General features: G+C 45.5%; 3 protein-coding genes across 5 annotated transcripts; 1 reads left to right on the forward strand and 2 right to left on the reverse strand.

Moving 5' to 3' along the window:
• LOC8080532 (FH protein interacting protein FIP2) lies at positions 316-4,395 on the reverse strand. Of its 2 annotated transcripts, none has more exons than XM_021454879.1 (11): positions 4,206-4,395; positions 3,998-4,107; positions 3,778-3,918; positions 3,535-3,687; positions 3,217-3,300; positions 2,953-2,996; positions 2,783-2,856; positions 2,490-2,548; positions 2,044-2,103; positions 1,289-1,369; positions 316-1,136 (listed from the first exon to the last, which is right to left on the reverse strand). In XM_021454879.1, the coding sequence occupies exons 1-11, from the start codon at positions 4,252-4,254 to the stop codon at positions 1,083-1,085; spliced, it is 909 nt and encodes a 302-aa protein (XP_021310554.1). In that variant the 5' UTR covers positions 4,255-4,395; the 3' UTR covers positions 316-1,082. The 2 variants fall into 2 exon arrangements, with proteins under 2 accessions (XP_021310554.1, XP_002468479.1); XM_002468434.2 differs by having other exon boundaries at positions 2,953-2,999; positions 4,206-4,394.
• On the forward strand, positions 8,882-14,652 carry LOC8080533 (ABC transporter G family member 22). Of its 2 annotated transcripts, none has more exons than XM_021464756.1 (10): positions 8,882-9,401; positions 9,534-9,604; positions 9,736-9,959; positions 11,847-12,002; positions 12,086-12,269; positions 12,347-12,589; positions 12,754-13,041; positions 13,151-13,435; positions 13,924-14,031; positions 14,151-14,652. In XM_021464756.1, the coding sequence occupies exons 1-10, from the start codon at positions 8,969-8,971 to the stop codon at positions 14,370-14,372; spliced, it is 2,214 nt and encodes a 737-aa protein (XP_021320431.1). In that variant the 5' UTR covers positions 8,882-8,968; the 3' UTR covers positions 14,373-14,652. The 2 variants fall into 2 exon arrangements, with proteins under 2 accessions (XP_021320431.1, XP_002465834.1); XM_002465789.2 differs by having other exon boundaries at positions 8,887-9,401; positions 12,347-12,667.
• Positions 14,921-19,154, reverse strand: LOC8085460 (cell number regulator 13). Its single transcript, XM_002468435.2, has 8 exons — positions 18,747-19,154; positions 17,960-18,630; positions 16,974-17,398; positions 16,493-16,599; positions 16,187-16,258; positions 15,876-15,982; positions 15,458-15,551; positions 14,921-15,240 (listed from the first exon to the last, which is right to left on the reverse strand). Exons 2-8 carry the CDS (start codon positions 18,365-18,367, stop codon positions 15,191-15,193), a joined length of 1,263 nt encoding a protein of 420 aa, XP_002468480.1. The 5' UTR covers positions 18,368-18,630; positions 18,747-19,154; the 3' UTR covers positions 14,921-15,190.

Below are 20,757 nucleotides of genomic sequence, written 5' to 3' on the forward strand. Positions count from 1 at the left end.
TAAAGGGCTTGTTTAGTTCCTAAAAGATTTTTCATCACATACACGAAGCATTAAAGTATATAAAAAACAATTAATTATACAGTTTATCTATAATTTAATCTAATTAGTCTATAGAAAATAATAAAGTAGCTAAACCAAAAAATTCGAGAACGTGCATCGAGTCGGGTCACGAAAAGACGCATTCAAACGCAGATGAACTCCGGATCCGGTGGACATGAAGAGGATGTAAATGGCGCAGGACGCTCCCTTCGAGCTGTTGGCGCAAGGAGTGCGTCAATGCCTAATAGTGAATACAGATACGGGTAGTCGTTTAGCATTTGCTGCTGACGCAGGAAAGTGATATTCACCGTACTAATATACTATGGTGACATGGCCTGATCCGAGCCAGCGTACTGTAATACACATGACCACCTATCAAAATAGTGTGCATACCACCTCTACATGATAATGACACCATGATGGAAGCAACAACGATACAGGTACATCTGTCCACTTGCAATCGTGACCCAGTAAATGTGCCTGCGGCTTACTTCAGATTTAAGAACAGCCATACCTTTATACTCCACTGGTGGACAGCAGACTGATGGTTTCAGCTCTGATCGCTAACAGCTAAGATTGCTAAACTTCCAATCAGAGGACAGTCTACAAAGAACTCCATAGATGGTGTGCTTGACAGGATTGAGCCAATACTTTTCTCTGATATGCTCCCAACATCACAAAATTGAATCAACTTCTAGAGTTGTCCTAAGCCAAACTATTTTAAGTTTGATAATTACAAAAAAAAAGCACCAATATTTATGACACCTAATTAGTATCAATACATACATCATGAAATCTATTTCATAATGTACTTATTTGGTGTCACAGATACTGTTACCCTTTCCTATAATGTTGGTCAAACTTAAGATAGTTTGACTTGGGTTGATTCTATGAATTGATTTATTTTGGACCAGAGGGAATATTTGTGTTCTCAATCGTGACTGAGACCAGTATTGCACAGATGATCATGCCTCAGGCATTACCTCCAATGAAATTGTACAGTACAGTATACACAGTATGAAGCTACACCGACAAACTGTAGATCATCTGATAGCTCCAAGTAGATTTGCACCTCCGAGCTTAGCACCAGTCAATTGCTGTTGACCAAAGTAAACACAATTAAAATTCATCCTTTGACATCTATATGTTGATATCATGAGATGTGTAGAAACTATTTGCACAGAACGTGAGGTAGACTGTAAACAGGACCCAAGATCCTTAGTAAATGGGACAGGACGCAGGAACATACAGTGTCACGCAAATCAACTTCTCGCAAGTAAGCTCTCTGAAGATTTGCGTCTTGCAAGTTTGTACCAGACAACTTAGCACCCTGAAAATAAGAATGAGCTTCAGCACATGCTTAAAAAGTATGTTTCGCTAAAAAAAAGTAATGAGGATCAGTACAACTGCAAATAAGGACTGGTCTAGTGGTCTTAATGCTCGCGACTGCATGTTTCAGTAACAAAAAATGACTTCCATGTAACATTATATTGAATGGTTATAGACAGTAACGAGAAGTGCATTCAAAGTGTCACTTACGTAAATTGTTGCATGCTTATCTGTTGATATGGCTAGTATGCATATGTCTCTTGCTGCCCCATATTAATTAAAGAACTCACAAAAATGATTAAAGTCCAAGAACCGATTAATGCTTTGCCCAAAACACACTCGACTCACAGATCCTATGCCAAAAAAAAAGGTAACAAGGGAGTAGCACATAGATGTGTGTAATAAAAATAACAAATTTGCTAAAAGGATGCTGCTCCTTTGTTAGATAACATACTCCAATATTATTCATGTGGTGTGAAATAGATAATGTAAAAGGAAGCGAAGATAGTTTTGAACTACATGGATATTTTTTACCATGCTAAAGAGTGTGAGCACGATAGGCTAAATCTTCACCGTGAGGGTTAGAAATTATACTGTCACAAACTTGCTTCAGTTCTAAAAGGCAAAAAACTCAACATTCCTAGGAAATTGTGTGACATGACAGTTTCAATTTACCTTGAGATTGGCTGCTTCAAGATTAGCTCCTCTTAAGTTGGCTTGTGTAAGGTTAGCAGTCTGAAAATCCATTTGAATGGGCAATAAGATGCACGGATAATAATCAGATTTCAAGATTTATGGTTTACGGCTTACTAAAAGCCAGTTGATATGAATCTTTCAGTTGCACCAATCTAGATAAATAATACAGCAATATGCCAATATCCCTATGAAGGAAAACAAACAGACATGTCTCTTGTGTGCATTTCAGCAAGCACTGGATTCTGCTGCTACATTTTGGATGCTGATACATAAACATAGTAGCACTAGCACTAACATCCAACAACAGAGCAAAAATAAAGATACACTATGATTTATTCCACTGTACATGATGATTTTGACATGGAATATAGTATATGTAAACAGGAACACGATATGTTGAGTTGCATGCACAATGGTTTGCATACCTGTAAATGGGCAGAATGGAGATCTGTTTCAATGAAGCTGCATCGTGTTAAGGATGCATCTGCAAAATAAACAGAGCATAAAATTTTCTTTTTATCATCACTTACTGCTAAAACTTAAGAGGCAATATCGCTTAGGCTTATAGCAACTCAAGGATGGTTCTTGCAAGAATACAGAAGTATCAAATTTCATACACCGTGCTAGAGACATAGTACAATTGACAAAGATATCCAACAACAGTACAGTTGTCAGGAACCAAGAAATGAAGAAACAGGATCAATATGAGCATTGCTACCTTGCAAGTTGGCACTTCGAAGGTTTGCTCCATCCAGAATAGATTCTTGAAGATTCGCTCCAACAAACTCACACCTGTTATCCGAAAGTGGTGAACATGAATGCCAAATTTCCAGCAAAAAAAATTGAGAGAGACAGGCCAAGTAGTTGCTGGTAAGAATGGTTTCTTACTCACGCAAATTTGCGTTTTGGAAAGACGAAGACAAAGCTTCCACCTGCTGATAAGAATATAGAGGTACGGCGTTATCAGTAAAATTTTTCATTTTGTATAGAAAAAATCTTAGCCAGAAACTAAATAAGAAGCTCTTTTGAGAAATCTGACAGACTTGAAACATTTATACAGTCACAAAGAAGTAAACTAGCATAGTTTCTACAGCCTGCTACTGCTAAGAAGATGTCAAACAACAGTGAAGGATTTCGGTGTAACTGATTTACCCCAAATTTTGCTTTGTAAAGGTTAGCACATGAAAAATCAGTGTTCTTAATGCATGCATAACTGAAGTCCACCTCTGATAAGTCCTGCAGAGTATTGAAAAAAAAAAACATATTTTCAGAGTGCAAGTCGTAAACTACAGAAATTTTGAAAACAGAATTAAACACTGTCAAATTGTTCATGAACACCACACAAAGATAAGCTAGCAGAGTGGTAGAAATCAGAGTAACAGCATGTCCAGGCTTAACAACAGCTAGAATGGCAAAGAAACAATAGTTAATAATGTGGGTAGGACAGGAGAAATTCTACCAAGATCTTACAAGTTTAGACAGATCAAGGCCAGACAAATTCACGCCACGAAATCTGACTCTTTGCGCCTGTATGCACTTGATCACGTCCTTTCGTGTCAATTCAGCCTCTGAATTGTCGGCTTTCTTCCAACCAAGCCTCTCATTTATGTAATCAGCTAAACCCTAGAGCAGAAACCATCGCATTATGAACAACAGTTGAATGAGATCAGAACTGTAAGAAAACGAGAGGCAATTGAGAGTTATTTTATTTACGAGCAACTGGTAGTACTCTGCCTCTCGCAGCAGTTGCTGGTAATCGGACTCCGACAGCACGGGGATAGCACCGTCCCTGAGCCAATTGAGCACGTGCCGGAAGTGCTTCCCGTCCCTGTCCACGAACACCATCCCCTTCCCCTAGACACAATGGCAAAAACCATTCAACCCATCCGCTGAGGCCACAGCCCACAGGAGTTGCAAGAACCAGCGGGCGTACCGTGGTTGGGTGCTGCGGGAGCGTGTGCCGCCCGCTGAACATGGCGGCGAGCATGGAGTCGGGCTCCCGCTGCGTCAGTGTCTCCACGGTGGTTGCGTACTTCTTTCCCCCTGCATCACCGTGAATAAAATGGTAAGACCAGAGATCCTCTGATTCGCACCCTGAACGGTAAAGGTGGCGGTGGATCAGGCAAGGAGAAGGCACGGACCTATATTGAGGAGGACCGGGGAGGAGGAGGAGGGCTCCGGCGACTGCATGGCCACGGTCGCCGGCTTCGGCACCGGCGCCGTGCTAGACGCGCGAAGGTGGATTGCGGAGGGGGATCTGGAGAAGTGGGGGGAATGGGGGTAGCCCGTTCCTTCGTCTACCTGCAGCCTGCTGGCCGGCTACGGCTGGGTTTTACTTTTTCTTTTTCTTTTTCTTTTCTTTTCTTGTATATATAAAAGGAAAAAAAGGTTGCAAATGCCTACTCTCTCCATCGCAAAAAAAAAACAAATCTAGATTTTGGATAAGCCAAATTTATATAAATTTAACCTTAAAAAATATATTTCATAATTAATATAATGATAATTTATTTGGCATAAAAATGTTAGCAATCTTTTACATAAATTTGGTCAAATTTGAAATTATTAGACTTCTCAGATAATATTATTTTTTTTAAATGGATATAGTAATTTATACACTTACTATGCAACCATCAACTCTACAACTTAATTGTTACTTTTTTCAAAACACTTCCAATAATTTTCTAAGAATATGGTATTTTTTAGTCTAGAGTAAACTTTAGTGGAGTTTGACAGTATCTCATGTTATACACATATTCTTATGTAGATTCAATACTAATGTAAGAATATCAATCATTATCTCTATTGTTGTATACGTACTAGTTTTTGCCACATCCTTCTTCCATCTGCCCCTGCCCTCTCCGTCGCGGACGCTTGTGCTACGCGCCACCGCCTCCCATGTCAAGGGGTGCTCCTCTGTGCCCGGTTGTCCTTCATGCCACCGCTGAGCATATAATGATCATATATTTATATAGATAAGATATAAATCTTGTTAACTATGAGAAGATATAACTTCTTTTACCAACTTAGAGCGCTAACTACCCATCTCTATGATGAGGGAGTCTATTGGAATCTTTTGCACTTCAAAGGGTGACATAGCATTTTTTTAGCATTTGTTGGAATAAGGCTTCCTCTAACTTAGTGGTTTATGCTAAGATTATTTTGAGATTGATTTCCTATGAAATCATATATGACTATTTACATCTTTGCTAACAAATCTCTTTAACGTATTTGTAACTTACCTAGAAGCCGGGTTATGACTAGTTGCTTTGAGAAGTTAGCCAAAAAAACGTAAATGTTTGCCAAATTGTTTTTTATGATTTTTTCTGGTGCTCTCTCATTGGATCTACATGCCATGACTTTGATAGAGTAGGAACCTCTCCTCTCTTATCCTTGTTATTCCAATCAATAGCTCCACTCATCTCCAAAGGAATCTAGCTCAAGTTGCTCAACAAGGAAGAGCTTGGTTTGGCGTCACTCTAGCCCAAGTAGAGAAGAGGTTGCAACAAATAAGGGCAGCATCAGCGTAAGCTAACAATAGTTTTAGTCTAAGCAAAAGTTACATGCTACTTAGTCAGAGAATTTCTAGGCTGATGTTTTTCATAATACAAGTCAATGCTCACATGTGCTCTTCGCTCTAGCTCAATAGTAAGCATTAGTGTCATACATGTGTGGCTTGGCATGCAAGGATTCGATGCATTTGATTGTTCGATTCCTTAAAAATATGCTATATGCCTATATCTCTTTTGCAATACACACGCTACTAGGTGCCTAAACTTTTTATCAGACGACTATTATGAACCTGCTTGATTGTCTCATTGAATACACAAATTAACTTCAACACATTATGGATTCAAAGCCAAATCTCACTACATACTCTTAAAATTAAAGGTAAGACTTGATGGCAGCAACAACTAGAGAAGGGGGTTAGATGGAGAGCATCAGGGGAGGGGATTATAGAGAGAGAGAGGAAGAAGAGGATACAACCTTCTGATTCATGTCATTTTCTCCTATATAGTTGTCCCTCTATTTCTTTGTGGGTACTCTCCTAGTTAATTGGGCAGACCCAACGCCCACCTAGGTATCTAACAGTCCGGCTTGATAGCACACGCCAAAGGCTCGCTTTCCTTTGTGTAGAGTACATTGCAACGAGGTCCTCGATACCTTTATAGGCCTTTTGAAGCAATGTGAGGCCACCGTTCGATATGATATTTATGTAGAAGATAGACGTGGAGTTTGAGGCCACATGATAGCATAGTATCGAGTTAGGAAGCCCTGAGAGGTGAATAAGTGGAGAACAGCCTAGCTATGAAGAGAACCTTTGAGCGGCCATAATACGTGAAAAAAATAATGCTTCAAAAGAAGAGAAGATTGAAGTGTTGTTTTCACAAGGCGCAATGCTTGTACCTCAATGCATCTTCATTCATCAATGTTCATGTCATAAAAAATGTTTTCGTTGCTACATTGCTTGCTTGTGAACAAAGAGAAAATTAGGTATGTGTCATGAAGCAGTTATTGTCGAGTGTCACCTTTTTCTTTTCTATTATCGTAGGGTCTCACAAATGTTGCTTCCACACTCTAGCGAAAAACAAAGTTTAACACATCGCTTCCTACATGGCATCTAAAACCCACTACTGATCTCATGTGTAGATCTTGTTCCAGCTGTGCTCGGTTAGCTTCACCGTTCTTGACGTTGTTAAAGACGACGACGACAACAACAACAACAACAACAACAACAACACAGACCTACACCATCATTAGCCTTACAGGTAAAGTTATGTTCCACATATGGAATGAAAAATTTGTCAGTCTATTTTAGCAGAGCAAAATTGAATGTATGCACTGACACCAACTTTTCTCCCTCTCTCCTCCCAAGTGAACATTTTTCTCACCGCAACATGTTTTCAGTCTTCAAAATTCATGTATGCTTCACGTCAAGCATGGATACTAGTATATCTGCAGGTCACTATAAACACCTACGGATTCATAACATGAAACTGAAACACATAGGTGGACACTTAGGCCTTTTGCAGTATAATGACAAAGTGATGCTTGAAATCACTTTTTGGTTTCTGGGCATCACTAGTGATACTTGAACACTGTATGTCGGCGCATGTTGAAGCTGAGTTTAATTTTTTAGTCTAGTATTGTGGGTCTAACAACTCCAGCTACATAAGTAAGTGATGCTCATGCTATTGTAAGTAAAGGTGGTACTGTCTATGACATGATGACGTTCCAAACAATACTAGTGAAGCTTCACGCAGTGGAAGGTCTAAGGGTCTGTTTAGTTTAAACCTACTAATTTTTAGCAGCTAAACTAGCAAAATGGTAGAGAAAGAAATATACCCTAGGAGAACTTGTGAATTCTCTAGTAGTTTAAATTTTAGTCACTTCTTCTGGTTAATTAGTTTGGTGGATTAAAAGAGACTAAACCAAATAACACCATGACATGTAGGATGACCAGAACACCTCTCACCGGAGGATAGCGGGAGCTCGTTGACGCGTCGGCGAAAGAAGGTGCCCTGGACGCCGGGCGGGGGCGAGAGGAAGCGCCGTGGCAACAGTGCTCGGTTCTATCAGCGACACCAACTAGCCATGGGCACTCGGCGTCAGTCCATCTTTCGCCGTTTGCGTGACGGATGCACCGAGCGATTGACTGGTACTGTGCTGTGCTGGGCGACTGCTGTGTCTTGTGTGAAAATGGAAATCGGAAAGCAGGACGGAGACGAAGAGGCGCCGTGCCCGGCTACGTGTCGTGTCTTTGTCGTCGTCGCGGTGGTCTGTACTACTATATGCAGTGCTCGGGTGTCGTGAGCCATCGGATCGGAGCTCAGACGGAGTTCCCCTCCGTAGGCCCGTGCAATTAATTACCGTGCATGATGCCACAGAGTGTGGACAGCGGTGGACGAAATGAATCCCCTCAGATTTTTTTTCCCCCTGTGGAAGATCCTTTGACTAATTAATACAGTACTCTATTTGTTTATTGTGCAAGATCGCAACACAAAGGTGGACAAATATACTCCAGTACGCCCCTACCTTTGTGTTGCGATGCTGAAAATCGAACGAATCTATGCGAAATTTCGTCCCTCCCTGCATTCTGAACTGTTCGCATTGACTTCGCCAACGACATACTCCACATCAGCAGCAGTCAGCAGTGTAACCAAACAAAAAACCAATAGTACATACATAATTAATAGGCAAACAAAATGATTGAATGCGCAAATAATATCTACGCAGGTCCAAATTTAAAGATGAGGACTCCAGCCGGCGAGAGGACGAGCCATCCCGAGCAGACGGTGCACAGCGAGCGAGGGAATGGAACAAGGGGCCGGATGCCCCCCCGGCCGATTGATTTGAAGCCAGGAACCCGCCAGGTGGCCGGCTGGATGGCGGAGGCGATGGAGAGGGCCGGGAGAGCGCGGCGGCACGGCAGCCCGATCCCTATCGATCGCTGGACCGGACCGGACCGGACCCGCCACCGCCGCGCGCAAGCGCAAGCGCAATGCAATGCCCTGCGCGATACGTCGTCGTGAGGCCGGCGTGTGTGGAGGGTGGCAGCCCGGGGGCGCGCGCGCCACACCCCCACTTTCCCGCGCGCCATCAATGCGCGCGGGCCGCGGGCCACCCCGCCGTCGCGCTCGCGCCGCGCTGGCGAGCCCCTGCCCCTCCGTCGTCTCCGCCGTCGCTCTCGCCACCGCCACAGCTCGATGGATCGCCTCCTCCTCGCGCTCTGCCTGCCTACCTGCCTGTGTCTAGTCGCTCGCGCGGGTCTGTCGTCTGTCCCTGGCAGTCGCGCGCGCGCAGACGTATATATCGCCCCCGCCCGTGTAAAAGCTACAGTTCTAGTTGTATGTAGCCGTGCGCGCGCGCGCACGCACGTAGACACATCAGGCAGCAGCTACGTACGATGGAGTCGATAATGGAGAAGCCGACGATGGACGCCGCCGCGGGCGCCGGTGCCGGCGGCGGCGGAGGAGGAGGGATCGGGCGGACCAAGTCGGAGCAGCTGGCGCCGTTGCAGTCGCTGAGCCGGACGCCGTCGGCGGAGACGGTGCTGAGCATGCCGGCGGACGCCACCAGCCTGTCGCGCAAGCCCAGCTTCGGGAGGAAGCGGCGCTCCGCGTCGGTCGGCGGCGGCAACAACAGGACCCACATCCGCAAGTCCCGGAGCGCGCAGCTGAAGCTCGACGTCGAGGACCTCGTCAGCAGCGGCGCCGCGCTCAGCCGCGCCTCCAGCGCCAGCCTCGGCTTCTCCTTCACCTTCACCGGCTTCACCTCGCCGCTCCAGCACATGTGCTCCCCCGACCCGCCGCCGCCCTTCAGCGACGACGACGACAGCCGTACGCACCATCTCATTCATGCATATATATATATATATATAAAACCTGTGCCACTCCTAATCTATATCGATCAGTCCATCCAAGCTAACTAGACTCTAACGTCACAACGGTTGCATGCATGTCGGGCGGCAGCGATGGACATCGAGGCCGGCACACGGCGGAAGAAGCTGATGACGGAGCCGACCTTGCCGATATACCTCAAGGTAAAACCGAGCTGAAACAGCCAGAAAATAACACACACCATGGATGCATGCATGCACGCTGCAGGAAAAAGCTTCGTTCGATCGTATCACCATTTATCTTAGCCGCCGGCGGCGTGCATGCATGCATGCAGTTTGCGGAGGTGAAGTACAGGGTGGCGGGGAAAGGCTCGCCGCGGGAGATCCTTGGAGGGATATCCGGGTCGGCGTCCCCCGGCGAGGTGCTGGCGCTGATGGGCCCGTCCGGCAGCGGCAAGACGACGCTGCTGAGCATCCTGGGCGGGAGAGCCGGCAGCGGCGCCGTCGAGGGCAGCATCTCCTACAACGACGAGCCCTACAGCAAGTCCCTCAAGCGCAGGTAACCTCTGCCGTGTCCTCCATGACACGACTCCCGGTCGTTGATTTAACTCGCCGGCCGGGCTCATTAATAATAATTGGTTAATTAATTTCTCTGGGGCAGAGTTACTCATTATTGTTTAGCTGATGGGCGCGCGCCTAATTAAATTGTGTGGTCAGTAGCTTTCGGTAAGTTAAGTGGGCCCATCGGTCGCCGATGAGGTGTTCCTTGCTGCTACAGGTGGACACCATGCATGCAGCATGCACGCGTGTCTTTCTACCGGCTGATAAAAGCATAGCCTAGCTAGCTAGATGGCCATGGCTGTTCACGGTTATCCTGCTTGTTTTGTTAACTGTTCACCATCCATGTGATATGGCTTCAAATTGTCCTTGGTTCACTGTTCATGCAACTTTCGCTGTGAGTGCATGACTCATGAGTCGTCGCTCTGTTGTCTGTACAGTGTCCGGTACGGGTGACATTGACCTGACAGTGTTCTCCCTTGTCGTTCTCGCCTCCTCTAGGCCAGCATAAGTACTGGGCCAAAACCGGGTCTCGGGCTACGAGGCCAGTTTTTTTTTTTAACGGCCCAGGCCTCTATACACGGCCACATGGGCCTGCTGTTCCCTTCGTCGGCGCCTCGCCGGCAGCGACCCCTTCGCCAGAATCACAGACGGCTTCCGCCGAATGAATTGTCCGTAGCACGGTGCGGCGGTCCTCCGGCGACTACCGATGCTGTGGTGCTCCCTCGTGTTCGTGTCCCCTACACGGCTACACGCCACACGACCGGACAACCCGCGCCCTCTCAGTCTCATGTTTCGGCTGCGACTCGCCTGTCGCCATTACCATCTGTAATTCTGTATGATGGGTGGTCAGTGGACCGTGGGTGCCCCAATCACAACTCCTTCATGGTCATGGATTCAGCGGTTGAGATCCAGGGTTGATTCTTCGCAGATCCAATGAGTAAGAGCCACTAACTAATCAGTGATCTCTTGGCTAGCAGAGCAGCGTGTGGTATGTTGCCAATCCCGCGTGGCCGCGTGCCTGCGACCTGTTCGACAGATTTCCGTAGCAAACTCTGGTTAGAGGCTGAGCCCTCGAGCCTGTTAATAAGTCTGTGTGTTCAGATGTCAACGTCTCCTGAAAAGTCAGATTCTGGGAACCATCGTTCCTATGAATGATGCTTGACAGGTTACAACTTACAAGGACGTTTCTGTTATTCGTATTAACAGGTACTCTAGGGGGAATGTTTTTATGTGGTGCTAACGGTTTCTACTTCTGTCCAATCCTAGTCGTTTTCGTTGTAGCTGTTGATAAGGCCCTGATTTTCACTCTTCAGCAGGGTCCTTAGGGAGACACCAAGATAGGACATCAGTTTAGTAGATCCACTAATTCTTAACTATACGTCTGTTTTCGCTACTTCCGGTTGCAAAAATCAATTAGGTAAAATCAGCACTTAATTTGCTATTTAGAATGCGAGATGTAACATCTAATAATTGTCAGGTGGCATGTACAATTCTCTGAAGGAAGCCTCACGATGTCTTCAAAAACTGTTGAGACAAGATGAGGGAGCTAAAGTGTTATATCGATCAATGACATGAAATAGTTTTGGGGCTTTTTAAGTTCTCTGTAGAGTGTAGGAGTTGAGGCCTTGAGAGACGATTAATGGAGGTGACAAGTTTCTTTTCTCCAAAAGAGGGAATTTGGGAAGGTTAAAGGGTAATATAAATGAACCTGGAAGTTTGTGGCAGCACATAGACAATTTCTCCTTAGTAATGTTTTTCTTTGATCCAGGGCCGTACTGTGCTGACTTCTGTAAACAGTGTCCTGCAGTGTGATAACTGTTGCTTCGTAGGTTGTGACTTGTGACTACGCATGTTGACATATTGCTGGACTCTTATTTGCTTGCAGGATAGGATTTGTAACTCAAGATGATGTTCTCTTTACCCATCTTACCGTGAAGGAGACATTGACTTACGCGGCACTACTTCGTCTCCCAAGAACAATGACACAACAACAAAAGAAAGAGCGGGCGATGGACATCATATATGAGCTTGGCCTTGAAAGGTAGACTGCACATCTTATATTTTCTGCATTTTTGCATCTTTAATACTGTTCTTACGAGGCAGCTTAATTTTATGCGCTCAAAGGTGCCAGGACACAATGATTGGAGGATCGTTTATACGTGGGGTTTCAGGGGGTGAAAGGAAAAGAGTTTGCATTGGAAATGAGATCTTAATCAATCCATCTTTACTGTTCCTGGATGAGCCAACATCTGGGCTGGATTCAACTACAGCTCTAAGGATTGTCCAACTTCTTCATGACATAGCTGAGGTGATGTGGAAGTAACAGCTAACGTCACATAAGATGCCATCAGTTCAGTTCGTATTTAATTTGGTTGATTTCTGCAGGATGGGAAGACGGTAATCACCACAATTCACCAACCATCTAGCAGGCTATTTCATAAGTTCGACAAGCTTATCCTCCTGGGCAAAGGAAGTTTGCTATACTTTGGGAAGGCATCTGAAGCCATGCCGTACTTCCAGTCCATTGGATGCACCCCACTTATTGCAATGAACCCTGCAGAGTTTCTACTGGATCTTGCCAATGGAAACACTAATGATGTCTCAGTCCCTTCAGAATTAGATGACAAGGTGCATATGGAAAATCACAATTTGGAGAATAATAATTCCAAGAATGACCACAGGCCATCAGCACAAGATGTTCATGAGGTGAAGCATGAAATCAATGTGCTGATGTTATGATGTATGAATTGGTTTTTAACTGTATTGAATAATTTATTTATGATGTTCTGCAGTATTTGGTAGATGCCTATGAGACTAGAGTGGCTTTTAAGGAGAAGAAGAAGCTTCTAGCACCACTGCCTATTTGTGATGATCTGAAGGCAACTATAACATCATCAAAGCGAGAGTGGGGCACATCCTGGTGGCAGCAATATTCCATCCTCTTTTGTAGAGGGATCAAGGAACGACGACATGATTATCTGAGTTGGATGAGAATCACCCAGGTCATAGCTACATCAATTATCTTAGGTTTACTGTGGTGGCGCTCTGATCCCAGCACACTAAAAGGTCTAGAGGATCAGGTATGCACACACAACCAGCCTTTTTATTCCAGTGACTAACTGGTTACATTAATTACCATATGACTAGTCAATATATCTTAGTGTAAAACAATGCCATTTGTGTGTGCAGGCTGGCCTACTGTTTTTCATTGCTGTGTTTTGGGGTTTCTTTCCTGTGTTTACTGCAATCTTCACATTCCCTCAAGAGAGGGCAATGTTGAACAAGGAGCGTGCAGTTGACATGTACAAGCTCAGTGCATACTTCTTGGCGAGAACGACAAGTGATCTTCCACTTGACCTTTTCCTCCCTGTCATATTTATGGTGATCGTCTACTTCATGGCAGGCCTCAAAGCAACTGCCACACATTTCTTTCTTAGCGTGTTGACTGTCTTTCTCAGCATAATTGCTGCTCAGGTACTAAATTCAGAGCGAGTCTCCTTATGCAACATTGTTCCAGTCTCTTGTTTTTACCCTTTGTAAAAGGAGAAACCTGATGAGTAACGTGATGCTTGCATATTTAATTTTCTAAAAGAAAGTTAGTGACGGTTAACTAGTTACAGACTTACAGTGTGACTTGCATTGGTTGTAAGTGAAGAACTCAAGAGCACCTGATCAACCTCAATCCTGTGCCATATTTATAGTCAACATCATTAGAATAGGTATTTGATTTCACGCACAAGATTGTGAGAAACTGAATATAAACCATTTTTAACACCTTTAGTTGTGGGATGGAAAGGAAAAGCGATGAATGAGAGACAGAAATTGAACGTGAGGATGCTCTCTAATGATTAATGTTAGAATTTTAAACCGAACTTATCTGTTAATGTTAGGATGCACTGAAAAATATATCAACAATGATTATTTCGATAAATAGTAGAATTTCAACAAAAAGTGATGTGCAGGGACTAGGATTGGTAATTGGAGCTACCCTACTGGATATCAAGAAGGCAACAACTCTAGCTTCAGTTACAGTCATGACATTCATGCTAGCAGGAGGCTTCTTTGTAAAGGTTAGTGCACTACATAACTCAGCTCTGAAGTAGCTACCACACATGAAAATTTCTGTGGCTTGAACCACTGAATATTTCTGTTCCGTGCATTGCCCTCATTTTACTCTGATGGTCTGCAGAGGGTACCGCCGTTCATCTCCTGGCTGCGCTACCTGTCCTTCAACTACCACACGTACAGGCTCCTGCTGAAGGTGCAGTACGATCCCGTGCCGGACATCCTGACCACCACGAAACACATGGACAACGGTGCCACCGAGGTGGCAGCTCTCGTCGCGATGATCATCGGGTACCGGGTGTTGGCCTACCTGTCCCTGAGAAGGGTGAAGGGCGGAAGCAGCTAGCGCATCGCTTCACTTGCCTGTGCGCGCACTGACTGAAGCCTGAGCTCCTGGAGGCTGCAAGGTTGGGTGTGTAGGGAAGTTTGTGTTATATTGCGCTGTGAAAAGATGGAATTCTTTTTTTACTTTTCTGTCTTTTTCAACTAAGTTCAAAGCAAAAACCAACACTGAACAAGAATCTGTAGCGAGTATCAGAGACAAGGTTTTCTGTAATTTTTCCTTCACAATGAGTCAGCAATTAAGTGTTTAAAGTGATTTGAAAATTATCTTAGGATTGAGGGCATAATCTTAGGATGGGTAGCTTTAGGACAATCATGCTCACACTCCCAAGAATGCGTACACTTCAATGACATTATACAAGTTCTTCACGCTGGACGAAAGCACAGAATGAAGGCCTGATGTTCCATCTCATAGGGATACATCACCCTTGTACGGTCCCATTTCTGCAATGTTCATCTGTTCTATAGACATATATACTAAAATTCTGGGCTCCATCGATCTTTCCGATTTGTGACTAGAGCTCTTCATTTTTTGTAACTGCTATTAGGGTAGAAAGGCACACGCACAAAGAACTTTCTTGCCAAGAACTGACGGTGTTAACCGATGTTAGGCTCTACCGGCCTGTAACTGATGTGTTTACAAAGTACATACTATGCTGCTATGTCCCAACATATACATGGAAGTACCAGGACGAACAATAGACAGTAAGCATAAATACTACACAGAAATAGTGTAGTATGACTACTCTGGCAGTACGACATCAGATATTCTGTTAATATCTTTACAGAAGTTCAGGTCTACCCATACGGGCATATAGCTGTTCAATGCTCCATATATTGACATGGCGGTGGGGTAACCTTCGTCTTTTCGGCTGCACAAATGAGGCACTCGGAGATTAATATTACTGAATCGATGTTGAAAAACAGTGCTTGCAAAGTACTTGTGGAAGGTACAGAGCATTTTACTGCAATGTTTTCAATTTATTATTATTATCAGGGTAGGGAGGCAGCTTGCCCTTCTGTTTCCCGAAGCTGAATAGGCCCAATTTAGTCCATGGTTTACTAGAAGGATTCAAGTAGGAAACTCACTATATGCCCCACGAATCTCAACTTCCCGCCATTCTTGAACAAGTGCACAGCAACAACACAGCAGATGTGAAAGAAAGTCGTCACAGCAGCCTCCCTGTCCAAAGCACAAGCATCAGAACTTGAGGTACTGAAGGCTTCAATAAGTTCGCTAGTATATAAAGAAAGCTATTGTCGATTGTACACAATCTTTTGCCAAACCTCTTCAATAGTAGTGGGTAAAATAGACGTGCTGTATAAGTTAATTTCATCAAGATAATCAAAAGCTATTTTTTCTGGATATTCTGGTTTTAGCAATTAATAAGTCACTTGCATATGGTATGGTCAATCCCAGAGGTAGTTCAGTGCCAAGTTAAGAAATGGGCATTTCTACTTAAGGAGAAATACAAAATCTACTAGTAACATATCCTTAAATATTTACCGCAATGTCCAACTTTTGGCGAAGCTTTCTCCTTACACAGCATGTATAACAGCAGCAGGACAATATTAGGGAGTATGCCATAATATCATTGCAAGCTTCTCCAGAAGCTGAAAACAACACAGAAATACCGTGTAAAGCAGGCTTTTAAGGTGTGATCACATTCAATTTGAAAGGATGTATGATTGTACTTTGCTTTAAAGAAAATTTTGGACTCAAGATGGAATGACACATGGATGGAATTAACATATTACTAGACAAGAAAAACATGGCATATTTAAGGCAATGACTATTTTCACTTTTCAGATTCTTACACATTGGCCTGTCCTTGGCGACTGAAGCAATTCTCGAGAAGGTTCCACAGGGGAAGAACAAGGTCTTGAAACCTATGTTATCATAACGAACACATGCAAGGGAAACAAAATCATGTTAGTAAAATCCCCATGCCTGGATTGACCAATTATAAACTGACGATACAAAGGAAACCAAACCAAGCTAGATACAAAACTGAAAAGCTGTCCTCAAAATTCAAAATAGCATGAAAAACTTTATACCAAACAGAGCAAATAAATTATAATAATCAAATTTCTGTAGTTCAAAGATAAGGTTAATAGACATACACAAAGCTGGTTCTGAACAGCAGCCAAGTAAATCTGCATGCCACTCATCGCTGTACGATCCTCTACTTGAGACAAGATCATGGCCATATGGAACTTGTGAAGAAAATCTGCATTGGACATACATCATCAGAACTACCAGATGTTTTATACTATATATGTATTAGCAGATGCATGGTGTGCAGAGTGAACTGTTCTTTCCCGTTTTACTTCCATTTGTTAACGATAACCTAATTTCTCTTTCATCTTTTAAGAAAAGATATGCACAGGAGTCAGGTTTATTATAGTGTACCAGAATTACATCAAGGCAATGGTCAATGATATGTATACAGATCTCATATCACTCACAACACACACCAATTCACAGATCAGATTGATGTTAATCCCAAGAGGAAAACGGTTACGTGCACCATCTTCTATGACAATATCCTATCATAAAGAAAGAGTCATCACTCATCAGAACTAACAAATCTAATTTACTGACCGTTGCGTGCTGCAGGTATCCTTTTGCTTCTTAGGATAGTCGTCGTCATCATCAAACGATTTTGCATTATCTCCTTTGGATTCACTGTAGTTTGAACCCTTCTTTTCTGAAGCTTTAGCATTTGTTTCTTCCTCTGGAATTGTAGATTCCACAGTTTTGGTTACTCCAATCAGGTGCTGAATAACCTCACACGAACCCAGATCCATGTTGCTTTGTGATCTTTGAAGCTCAACCTGAAGCTTCTCACTTTCCTTTCGGAGGGCCTCATTGAAAGGCAAGTTTGGATAGGAACATGACAGAGTCTTCTTGAGCACTATTGTAGGATTCGTGCAAGGGTCAGGATTTAACAGAGCATCTTGCACTTTCTTGTCTTCCTCGTCAAAAGAATATTCACATTGGTCCCTCTCAATATACTCAAGCCGATCCTAGGAAAACAAAAAGATGAAGAATAAGAGGATATATGTTGGAAGATAAAAATATGGTATTTCCATGGAGCAAAACAATTGGCTACACTATACTGAGTTCAGCTTAACCTACAAGTTCACAGGCATTATCTATAAAAAATTAAACTACAACTTAACAGGTGTATGGAAACAATGAAAACGACAGCATAAAAAAAGTATCCAAAAACATCAGAGATTCTTGGTCCAACCAGCTTCATGGCCAACTAACAGAAAACAAGAAACCAATCTGATCATGCAGGAAAACCACCCCTAGTGACTCTAGAACCTCAAAAGAAGATATTCCAGGCAGCACGCACCATATACACCACTTGGTGCACATCACCTTTCATCTAGTAGTGTCTAAACTAGAATATCCCCATCATCAGATAGGAAATCAGTACCTACTGCAACTGCAAGGACCACATCCAGTCTAGGTACCTACTGCATACTGCAAAACTAATAATAAACAACTAAAAATATCGTGAGATGACTGTAAACAAACGGCTAGGGTAGGAAAAGGGAGAGATGAAGCCGATTACCGACCCGAATGCGGGCATTGTCGACGAGCGTGATGAGCGGGACGAGGCGTAGGTAATTGTCGATCTCGCTCTGCGCCTTGCGGAACTGGTAGACGATGTTCCAGCCCATGGCGAGGAGGTAGAGGTAGGATCGGTCCTGGCAGGAGTTGACGAGGAGGTATCCCCGGCGGAGCGCGTCCTCGAGCTGCTCCAGCGGCTCCCGCGTCTCCGGGTACTTCCTGAGCTCCGACACCCGGAGCTGCTCCAGCAGGCCGCCGATGAGCTTGAGGTGCTGCGCGAAGCGGCGGCAGTTGCGCTTGTGCAGGCGCGCCGTGGACGCCGCCCTGACGATGAGGGAGATGAGCTTCACGGCGTCCAGACCCGTGAGCTGCGCGATGTTGGAGAGCTCCCCGAGGTTGTCCCACGACGCCATTGCGATGTCGGAGTCCCAACCCAAGAAACCAAAACCACTCGGTCGGTCGGCTAGCCGGGGCGGAACGAACGGGAAGCGCTCAGGCCGGTCCGCGTGCAAGGCCTACGAGATCAGATAGCCCTACCCGGCACGGCGCTTCTCCGCCTCGGCCATGCTCGGCAGCTTCTGCTACAATCTTTGCTCTCAGCCTCCAAAATTCCCGGTGAACAGAGCGCGGCGGAGCAGATCTGCGAGTCTAGAACGGCGGCATTCGCTTCGCTTGCCTGCGAGGAAGAAATTAACCAGGATCAACACTGCCCCCGCAGATCTCTTCGCTTGCGCCGACCAATCTTGGGCGTAAGAAACGGCTCCCAGAATGCCGGGTAAAAGTTGACGTTACCTGTAGTGGATGGCGCCTTCCTCCTCCTCCGCCGGCTCCGGCTCCGGCTCCGGCCGTGGCAGAGTTGTGAATTGGAGAGGGGACTCTCCGTCCCCTTCTTCCCCTGTCCGTCCGGTTCCGGTCCCTATCTCCCTCCACGGCTGCTCCTCCACTCCGTTCTCGAGCTGCGGAGACAAGAACTGGAGTGGAGAACAGAACAGGCAATGCCTGCAAGTGGAAGGGAGATGGAGTGGTGGATGAGGCCAGGAGGAGAGGCCACGAGTCCCTCTCCTCTCCAGCTCTCCACTTCTCGGCGGTTACTGGTGGCCGGGCTGGCACTCCTCACCGGTTCACTCCACTGACCACCACAGCCATGTTGCGTTCCCCATGTCCGTCTCCGAGTCCGTGCCGCCCGCGCCCCGCCCCGCGCAGGTCTGGCCTGGGTCCTCGTGCTGCTGTGCGCTGGTGCCGTGCCTGGCTGCGCTCTCGCTCCTCGCCTCGTCGTCGCGTCACCCGTGGCTCGTGGGCAGGCAGGTGGGGCCGTGGGGGGGAAGCAGCACTGCCACTCCACCGCGATCGGCGACAAAGGAAGGAGTAGTTAATTTCTTGGGAGGTTGTGCGTCCTTGATCAGGCTCCGGATTTCAGCGGGGATAGGGGAATTGGAATTGATCGCTCCGCCGCGTGTCACTGAAGAGTGGGCCACCCGCTCGTTCAGATTCCAAGGTTCAGGTTCTGGGGTTCAATACTTGAGCGTTGGAATTAAACAAGACCCGGCTGCTGCGGTGCGGTGCGGGGCGAGCGCCCGTGAGCCGATGGTTGGAATAATGGTTGGTTGGACTTGTTACTTGTACCTTGTGGTAGTAGGGAGTACTACTGTCCTACTAGGCTAGGACATAGGAGGATTAGGAGGGCCGCTTTATTTATTTATTAATTAATTTTATTTATTTTTATATAGTAGTACTGTACGTTTTTGTTCTAAAAGGGCCCCTGCAGCTGCACCGGCAAGTCTGTCCGGGGACGAAATGGACGTGCGCGTGCGCCGCGGGTACCACTACCACCCGCCCTGTAGGCTGCTGCACCAGGCCACCAGCGCACTCGCATGCGACAAAGCCCCAAGGACCAAGGTGGTGGACATGCGTCCGCCACTGTTGCGGTGGGCCCCTTCTTCCTCCTCCGGTGCCCTTGAGTGGTGCTGGTGCCCATCCACAACACACGCATCCCATGGCATGGCACTTGGCACGTCCTGGGATGGATGTTTCATGTTTGGGTCGGTCCCTCCACTCCCACGGTGCATTTGCCATGCGCTAGTTCGTGTACCCCGGGCCTTAGTGCAACCTCACGAGTCACGACGTACAGTAGTTCACAGTCACTGCGGGCGAGCATGGTGGTGCTACTGGCTCTGATCGCGTGTCTATTTCTGTTTCCAGTCAGCTTCACACACCGGACGCTCTCAAACCGTCGAACGGCAGGCGGGGGAGGCCGGGACTACAACGAGAACAACACCTCCCTCCTCCCCGAACCCCCGCAACAGCCAACAGGCAACAGCCAGGGGGACAATGTGAACCGTTCGGACTTTGAACGGCCCAGCCCAGACCACTCCCTCCTCCCCGAACCCCCGCCACCGCAGGCACGGACTACCCCACGGGCTCCCACGCCAAAAACAAAAAAAAAAAAACAAAGCCCAACCGCATATTCTAGGCTGCCCGCTGGGCTTGAGAATATTGCGGTCCATTTGGTTTTACAATATACTGTATTTGGCTTGCTACCATTATTGGCTGTCGCACAACAAGTGTGCTCAATGGCACGGACACTTGACTGGCCACGTTTCATTGAGTAGAAAAAAATTAGAATTTTCATCTTATCTTAAAGAAAAAATAAAATGTTATTGGATCAAAATGGAAGAAAAAAAGCGTGCCAAAGATTTATGATACTAAATTAGTACCATTAGATTAGATATAGCATAAACTATCTTTTTTCGTAAGATGTTCATTTGATGTTACAAATATTTGTACCTTTTTCTACATATTCAGT

Source organism: Sorghum bicolor, chromosome 1 (genome assembly GCF_000003195.3).
Source record: "Sorghum bicolor cultivar BTx623 chromosome 1, Sorghum_bicolor_NCBIv3, whole genome shotgun sequence".
NCBI lineage: Eukaryota > Viridiplantae > Streptophyta > Magnoliopsida > Poales > Poaceae > Sorghum > Sorghum bicolor.

Coding starts and splice junctions, on each gene's coding strand:
- LOC8080532 (XM_002468434.2), bottom strand. CDS start 4,254: ATGCAGTCGCCGGAGCCCTCCTCCTCCTCCCCGGTCCTCCTCAATATA. Junction 3,688..3,777: donor CAGAGTACTACCAGTTGCTC/GTAAATAAAATA, acceptor TTTCTGCTCTAG/GGTTTAGCTGATTACATAAA. Junction 2,104..2,489: donor TCCATTCTGCCCATTTACAG/GTATGCAAACCA, acceptor ATGGATTTTCAG/ACTGCTAACCTTACACAAGC.
- LOC8080533 (XM_002465789.2), top strand. CDS start 8,969: ATGGAGTCGATAATGGAGAAGCCGACGATGGACGCCGCCGCGGGCGCC. Junction 9,960..11,846: donor AGCAAGTCCCTCAAGCGCAG/GTAACCTCTGCC, acceptor ATTTGCTTGCAG/GATAGGATTTGTAACTCAAG. Junction 14,032..14,150: donor CAGGAGGCTTCTTTGTAAAG/GTTAGTGCACTA, acceptor GATGGTCTGCAG/AGGGTACCGCCGTTCATCTC.
- LOC8085460 (XM_002468435.2), bottom strand. CDS start 18,367: ATGGCGTCGTGGGACAACCTCGGGGAGCTCTCCAACATCGCGCAGCTC. Junction 16,259..16,492: donor CTGTTCAGAACCAGCTTTGT/GTATGTCTATTA, acceptor ATGATAACATAG/GTTTCAAGACCTTGTTCTTC. Junction 15,552..15,875: donor GCCAAAAGTTGGACATTGCG/GTAAATATTTAA, acceptor TGCTTTGGACAG/GGAGGCTGCTGTGACGACTT.